At 37.6% G+C, this 8,806-nt stretch overlaps 1 protein-coding gene across 1 annotated transcript; it reads left to right on the forward strand.

The window, feature by feature from the left end:
- The first annotated feature begins 917 nt into the window (after positions 1-917).
- Positions 918-4,163, forward strand: LOC132045118 (uncharacterized). Its single transcript, XM_059435652.1, has 2 exons — positions 918-1,585; positions 1,827-4,163. Exon 2 carries the CDS (start codon positions 2,233-2,235, stop codon positions 3,484-3,486), a length of 1,254 nt encoding a protein of 417 aa, XP_059291635.1. The 5' UTR covers positions 918-1,585; positions 1,827-2,232; the 3' UTR covers positions 3,487-4,163.
- The last annotated feature ends 4,643 nt before the right edge of the window (positions 4,164-8,806 follow it).

Here is an 8,806-nt window from a genome sequence, read left to right on the forward strand (position 1 = left end):
CTAATATTAGGTATTTTGAGGAGTAATCGATTAACTAATTTTACATTAGCTATCAACTTCCTGTAACACTTCCTTTTTTTATATTTAATTTATATTAATTTGAAACCGACAAAGATTTCATGCTATTTCTGAAGTTCGTAGCATCGTCCCAAATAAACCACAATTAGATCCTTCATTTTCGATGGACAAAGGTGAGACCAACCTTATTATAATCAGCAAAGTCCTTCTCTACTCCGTCGAGTTAGCAACTTTTACACAAAATTTTAAAGTGGATGAGATCGGTCAGGTGATCTCAGTCGGAGATGGAATTGCAAGTGTTTATTGGTTGGGTGAGATTCAAAGACTATGAATAATCAAAGGCGGAGTCAAGATTTGAAATTTATGAATTCGGGATTCTTGTCCTATTAAGTTCTTTTGGATTCTAAATTAATAATCTGTATACATTAAATGAATTTCTTAAGACAAATATAGAGCTTGGATCAAAGCTACTAGGTTCGACCGAACCCGTAACCAAAAGCCTAGCTTCACCCCTAACTGTGATGCATTTTTAACGAAAAACTGACTCGCTCTGCCTACCTTGTAGTTTGTAGCAAACAAAAGATCCCAAAATCTCACTTCATCTATGAATAAACAAACTCTCCATGTCTAGCTTATGTAGAAAAGATTTCATAAATTATGCCTATAGATTCGTGACATTTATACCGAGTTGTTATTATGTGAGCAAGCTCACGCAGGCGAAATTGATGGTACTCCCAATAAGCAAAAGAGACAAGGAGAGGGAGAGATACCTGTACTTTGAGAAGAAGACATAAATACATTTTTAGTACTAGGTGCTCAATGAGGGGAAGTTGGTATATACAACAAACAACCTAGAATCATGTTTCCCTTCCAAGTCCAACTAGAATGTCAAATTGACTTTTCCTCATTTGTCAAACCATCTGCTCTCTCTGTTTTTTTCCCCATAAAATTCTGTTCCATTTTTCCTTTTATGCCAGCACTAGTCATTTTTTATCAACTTTACATCATCATCTTCAAAAATCTAGGAAAAAGAATGGTGCAATGATCACTAACATACCAAGAAATAACTTTGCATTGTTCATTTCCCCCCAAAAAAAAAATATTTCTTTATAACTTAGAATCTTTTAGTTCTTCTTCCTACAAAACAAACTTCTCTTTTTTATTTTTCCACGACATAATACTAGCAAAATTCATAAAACATATCATCATAAAACAAAAACACCCACGCGCACTTACATTTGTAAAACTCAAACGCGCCTTGAAACCTTAATTACCGGGCGCGTGAGAGTGTACGAGGAAGAAAGCGCGTGAAAGGGTCAAACACTAAGGCTGTGTTTGGTAATGGAGAGAGAAAGAAAGAAAAATAGAAGTAGAAGAATTTACAGAAAAAGAAATTGCTATTTCTGATCAGACACACAAACGAAATAAGAGTATTGGAAAAGAGCGATCTGAAAGAGAGAGTGTTGAAGGTGAGTCTTCTTGGTTTCTTGATATAGAACACTGAATTGAAATTCAAAGCAATTTGTAGAGCAATGGAAGAAGAAGCTATTTGGGTTTCAATGAACAAGTAAGAGTTGAAAAACATTTGGGTTTTCCCTCTACTTTCTTGAATCTTGAATTTCAATAAAGTCTGTATTTTTTTTTTTTTTCTAATTTCAGTATCCCCTTCAAGCTTAAAAATCTCTTCTTTTTATCCCAATTTTGTGTGGGATATATTTGAACTTGAAGTGGGAAGCTTTGAAAGTTTACTTTTTTGGTACCTGGTGGCATTTTCTTGTCTGTATTAAGTTTTGCCCTGTAATTTACAGGCAATTTGAACTTAATTGAATTGGGAAAAATAAAGTCTTTGGGTTTACTTGGAGTTGCATAGAGGTATTAGAGATTGAGGGGTTTTCTTGGTTTTAAGGTTGGAGTTTGATTGGTACTGAGAATTTGAAAATTTTCAAGATTGGGATTTTTGGAGGGAGAGTTAGTTGAGAATTATGGATCTCTAGCTGGGGTCTTAACCCCTTCAATAGTTATACTGTTGCAAGTTGGAATTTTGGATATGGGGTTTGATTCAGCATTGCCTGAATTGCCATTGGAGGAATACAATCTTGTTTCCACTATGGGTTTTTGGAATTGGGGAAAACCCTAATTTTGTATTCTGACTTGTTGTGACACTTGAAAACAGTAGAAATTTTGTGCTCTTTTGCTTGTTATGTGTTGACAGAGATGCAAGTCATGCAACCGCCACATCAGCATTCGCGAATCAATCTTGCTGAACTGAAAGCTCAGTTAGTGAGGAAACTTGGACCTGAGAAGTTTAAACAGTACTTTTATTACTTAAATAGGTTATTGAGTTTGAAAATAAGCAAGGTTGAGTTCAATAAGCTTTGTCTTAGGATATTGGGCAGAGAGAACATTCCACTGCATAATCAGTTCATTCGTTCCATTTTGAGAAATGCTTGTAGCGCAAAAGTTCCACCGCCAACTCAGGAGACTGATGCTTTGAAGCCTGGTGCAGCAGTTGGCAGTAATGGGTCCCCAAATGATGCTTATGAGCAAAATGGATCGCATGTTTCTTCAAGCCAGGCTTCAAGTCAACCAGGTTTGTCTAATGGGGATATTCTCCCATTATCTCCTGGAAAGGCCAGAACAAGCTTTCTTGATCGTAGGACTGGGGATCGCCGTACTGTGCTTGGTCAAAACGGGAAGACCAATTTCACTATTCAACAACCGACAGCGACAGAATCAAGTTTTGATGTTATGGAGAATGGGGATACCAATCCACCTGATGCACGGAGGGCTGTGCAGCATTATCAAGGACTCTTGCAGCAGGCTGATGATGAAAGGGAGGCATCTGGTCAAGAAACTGCTAGATTTTCTGTAATAAAGAGATCACAGGAAGGTCCAGTTTCAGTATATAAAAATGACGGGAAAGATATGCATGCAAGGAGCCAGCTCCAAGCTCCGCTTGGGGTTCCATTTTGCCCTGTTAGTGTTGGTGGAGCACGTAAAGCGTTGCCTTTGGCAACAAATAGTAAATGTGTTACCTCTTCTAGTTGTGGTGCTTTGTTGGATAGTGTATCTCTGAGGGAACGCATGGAGCAGATTGCTGCAGAACAAGGCCTTGAAGGAGTGGCCAGCAGTTGTGCCAACTTGTTGAACAATGGATTAGATGCTTACTTAAGAGGTTTAATTCGATCTTGTGTTCAACTTGTTGGGGCAAGGTCAGGGCATGAGCCTATAATAAACAACACCAAAAAGCAGCAGACCCATATGAAGCTCGTCAACGGCCTCAGACCTGGTCTTCATTCTCAAATAAGTAGTAGTAGTAGACCTTCAGAAGTCATGCAAGGACATGCTCCCAATAACTTGATATCGTTGCAAGATTTTAGGGTTGCCATGGAGCTGAACTCCCGACAACTTGGCGAAGACTGGCCATTGCTGCTGGAAAAAATATGTACACGCTCATTTGAAGAATAAGCCCTACGTGAACTTTGTTATATTCCAGTTGAATTTGTGATCCCTACTGGATCAAAGGGCAGTGTTCCTCTCAGGATTTCTGCGCAGCTGCAGCATTACAGCTTTTGTGACCCTTTTGAACCAGTCAACAACTCTTGGGGTCAATGTTGTCTCTTGAAGATGATAGGCACGGAGCCCAGAATCTTTGTCTTACCTGCTACAGGGCTTAACTTTGCCTGGAAACACCCTATTTCTTAGCAACCACTGAACGGGACTTGAAGAAAGGAACGCCCGCGTTGGTTGTGCTGTTGTATGATTAGCATAATTCTTTCTGGATATTTTCTGCATTCTCCCTCCTGTAATTTACAGTAAAGAGAAAATTTGGCACAAGTTTGCAGGAATAATTCTGTAGCCTAGGACTTTAGTAGAAAGGTGAAACTAGATGATCAAGAAATGCTGTGTATCTTCAACATCAAGATTGATTGAACCTCAATATTAACAACACGTTTTCACCTGTAGGTTTATATCTTACAATTTTTAGTTCTAGATTGATGTTCATTGGGTCTGTGACCCACTTTTGTATTTATCTTTTCTTACTGTGTTCATTGTATACCGCAGAACAGTTTGAATTTTTTAATTTTGTCTCATAAACCATGATGCTAAATGTTGAGTTGATATTCCTCAAACTGACTTGACCATCTGCTCGACTTTCAATAACAAACTTACTTTGTGTTCTTGATTTGAAGCATCCATAAAACTGATCATTTAAGTGGTTATTAAATTGTTAATACCCTGTGATCTATAGTTCCACTGAGCGAATAGGCAAAGGTGTGTTATGCAGAACATGCTTTAGAGGATCAAAGATATATATCTTAACTCGGACATCCATTACAAGTGCATATCCCATTTTGCGCAACAGGTTATGAAAATTCACGAGAAGCGACTGGGGTACTGTATGTGCCAATTGTCATTTAGCTAATAAGCCTAATTTTAGTATGACTGACCCTTTTAATGCAGTTTATATAATATCTTTCTCGGGAGCTAAGAGGAAATGCATTTCAATTACATCAATTAGTAGTTAGGAGAGGATAAATGTTGGATCTCAAGGAAAAATGATTGAGCTTTTTACCTGTACATTATAGCGGCCAACTGTCCACTTTTTACTTACTGGTAACAATGTTATTATCTTGGTACTGCTTAACTAACCAAAAGTGGTTTGGCAGATGTTCAAGAATCCTTTCCCCCCCATTGCCTCAAAATTTTGTGTGAGTTCTTGCAATATACTGCTGCTTCATTTAGTCTTTTCCCAAAAAGTTTTGAGTATCTTTTGTTTTATTAATTAGGTTCATTGACTAAGTTCACTTTACTTTGGTAGTCTGATTGCTTTCATGCACTAGATGGTCAATTTTTTTTTTGAAAAATTTGATGGAAGTAAATTAAATTCATGCACTCATTGATATAATAACATGATTGACCTAATGCGCATTTATTTATGATATTTCAGTATTATTAATCACTTGGTTACATTATTTTCTGGTTAATTTGTATTTACTGATGCATAATTGCTACTATATTCAAAATGACCGATGTTATCACAGAATCAGACAGTTAAGCTGGTCTAAAAAATGAGTTCAAATTCTTTACATAGAAAAAGAAAAGAAAGAAATGAGCTCATAGAGCAGAAGACTGCTGATAATATTTATTCCCAAGACAAACTTTACCTACTGGAAAACAGAAAAGGTCAGAAGAAAATTGATCTCTTTCCTTATCTCTCTACATATTGTCTTTTAGCTCTGAGTACTTGAATTTTCTTTTAAGAACTGAACAAATGCATATCTTCTCTGCAAACTGTAGTATTTCGTTTTTTATGCATCTGGCTATATTGTAGGTTTCTCTTCCTTATTGCTTGGCTCTTGGTCTTTAAGTTTTTCTGCTTCATGCATTATCACTATGTACTTGTCCTAATACAACTGGCATTTCTTTTGATAAAAGTATTGCTATATTGTAGGATCTGGGTAAATGTAGTTTCAACAATCTGCCTGCTAATGATCAACCTCTATTGCTGTTCTGTCTTCTGTGCATTTCCACGTGAAGGATTTGTCTGTCATATACAATTCTATCTTGCAATAATTTATTCAAGTATTAATCACAGCTTTAAATATCTTATGCTCCTTTTCTGTAAGAGATGGGAAGTCACTGTGGGGCTTCGGGGTAGGGGAGGTTTTGGTGGCGGTTGGGATTTTTTATTTTTATTTTGAGGAAGGTAAGAACTTGTGTATATGTCAGCACAAAGGCAGTGCTGAATGCCATATTTATATTTGAAATAACAAAAGCGTCTCCTTGTACTTCTTACAAGAATTCTGTAATATCTAGAAGTAATCACACATCTTTAAAATTCTCTTTACACCAAAAGTTATACAAAAGAATATAGTTCATCTCGATCTTCTGAATAGAGCTAGATCTGTGTTCAAAACATCTTGCGTTTCTTTCCTTACAAATTGTCCGCCATATGCATGCAGGGACTATTTTCTATCTATTCTTCTGCCTGACAAGGCTGTCAGAACTATTCCAGCATGCCAGTAAGTCTCTTTACACCAAAAGTTATACAAAAGAATATAGTTCATCTTGATCTTCTGAATAGAGCTAGATCTGTGTTCAAAACATCTTGCGTTTCTTTCCTTACAAATTGTCCGCCATATGCATGCAGGGACTATTTTCTATCTATTCTTCTGCCTGACAAGGCTGTCAGAACTATTCCAGCATGCCAGTAAGTCTTCTGTTGATCATGGCATTGTCCATTTGATTACTTGCATATTTAAGAATAATCGCCAGAGTTGGTCAATGACTTCACACTGCAACAAAAGGTCACTGTTATTCTCTGATTCCTTCCCACAATTATCCATTTGCCTTTTGTGAATTCCATTTGATGAGTGTCAACCAGTTTGTTCACCACTTTCTTGAGCCCCAATCAATAATTTGGAAGTAATCTTACACGCGCTTCCTATCAAATTAATAGGTCTATAACTTCTCAATTCCTTCGCACCATTCTCTTTTTTTTTTTTTTTTGGGCGGGTGGGGTGGGAAGGGTGGGGGATAAGAGCTGCATAAGTTGCATTGAGACTTTTCTCAAAAATTCCTGAGAATGAACTTCTGAGTAGTCAACATAATGTCCTCCTTGAGTATTTCCCAGCAAGAATGGAAAAAGCCCATGCTATAACCATCAAGTCCAGGAGCTTTGTCAGTTGCACAGAGTTTAATGCTTTCCAGTACTTTGTGTTCATTAAAGGGTCATTGCATCCGTTGGTTTTCTTCTTCAATGAGTTTTAGACAATCTCTGTTATTAACATTTGGCATCCATTCTTCAGAATCGGCATGTAGGTTCTGCTAAAAAGCTAAAACTTCTCCTTTAATAGTTCATTGATCTTCTACTGTATCCCCATTTATGACTAGCCCGTCAATAGTGTGATTCTCCTATGAACATTTGACCTCATTTGAAAGAATTTTGTGTTCCAATCCCTTTTTTGTCAGTCGTAGTACTCTTGTCTTTGCCTCCATTTTCTCATTTTTTGCTAACTCCTCAAATTTCATACACATTTGCTTTCATAAATAACTCATTTCAGTTAAATTTCTTTGTTCCTGGATTGTATCCATTTAAGCCAGGTGATATAGCAGCATATTTTCCTTCAATTCCAGATTGACATGATTGGTAGAATACCATTCTTCCAACTTCATTTTCAGTAATCTGAGCTTGAAAGTAAAGACATCATCTGGTCTACCATGTCCATAGGACTATAGAAGAAGACCACCAGTTCTGTACTTTTTCATTGAAACCCTTAACCACCAATTTTCAAACTTAAAATATGATTTTCCCAACTCCCAAACTGTAATGAGATAGGAATGTGATACGAAGATATCCTTGGCAGCACACATTGTCTAATGTTTCTGAATTCTTCATCCCATTCAGTTGAAAATGAAAACGTGTCCAATCTTGATGAGATTTCCTGACTATTGCCCTTGGTCATTGTGAAAGTACTTCCACTAAGAGGAGAATCCATGAGTTCAATGCCTTCAATTTTTTTTGAAATATGCTGGCAACCTTAAGAACCACAACCCCGCCCCCGCCCCACCCCCCCCTCCCCCCCCAAAAAAAAAAAAAAAAAAAAAAAAAAAAGATGAGAAAAAGGGACAGATACTACTTACAGAGAGCCTAACAAATCTACAAGCTCTGATTCCTCTATTTCTTTCTCTTTACACCAAAAATAAAAAGATACAATACAATTCCATGTAACTATGTGAATGGAACTGGACCTATCTTCAAAGCTTCTACTATTCCTCTCTCTTCTCCACACAGTCCACTAGATACAGTGTGGGATAATTCTTCACCATTTCTTCTGGCTCTTGCTTCCTCCTCTTCTAATCCAGCAACTCAGTAGATCTGCAGTGTGCTCAGGCATGGTCCATTTTGTGTTTGTGAGGGTAAAAAATAAAGCCCATAACTGTGCGGTGAATTTACAATGCAGAAAGAGATGGCTGTTGGTCTCATCTGTTTGCCCACATAGTGGACATCTGGAGACATGATCTGTCCCTTTCTCTTCAAAACTTCATGAGTCAAACAAGCCCTTCTAACTACCAGCCATTTAAAGCCTTTCACTTTAGTTGGTGCTATATTTTTCCAAACATTTTTCCACAAAATTTGCTGGTTTCTGTTTTGTTGTGCATTGTCAATTTCATAGACCCTTTCAACTGAAAATTGCCTATCCTTGTTATGTTTCCATCTTATAGAGTCTGAATCTGATGTAGTGCCACTGAAACCCTCCAATTCATGCATCAAATTTGCCACCCTGTCCACTTCCCAATCATTCAAAAGTCTCCTAAATGATAAATCCCACCCTTGAGAGTCCAACACTCGTTGACAGTTGCCTCAGGATTGTTGCATATGATGAATAAATCAGGGAAATCTTCCTTCAAAGGGGTCTGATTTTTCCAGGCATCTCCCCAGAACTTTGTTTTACTACCATCTCCCCCTTTTATAGTCATGTTCCCTGCTAGCTTAGGCCAAAGATCTCTGATTGTTCCAGACCCCAACTCCATAGGGTGTAGAGCTGACATTACTACACCAAGGGCTATATTCACCATATTTGCATTTGATAACCTCCTTCCATGAAGCTTGGACTTCTTCATTATATCTCCATAGACATTTCATTAAGAGACTATTGTTCTGTTTCCTAAGGTTTCCGATGCCCATTCCCCCCAAATGGGTTTCCGATGCCCATTCCCACCAAATGTCTACTGTTCAGTACTTTATCCCATTCCACCAGATTGTATCCCTTGTTCTCTTTGC

This window comes from Lycium ferocissimum, unplaced genomic scaffold (genome assembly GCF_029784015.1).
Source record: "Lycium ferocissimum isolate CSIRO_LF1 unplaced genomic scaffold, AGI_CSIRO_Lferr_CH_V1 ctg60, whole genome shotgun sequence".
NCBI lineage: Eukaryota > Viridiplantae > Streptophyta > Magnoliopsida > Solanales > Solanaceae > Lycium > Lycium ferocissimum.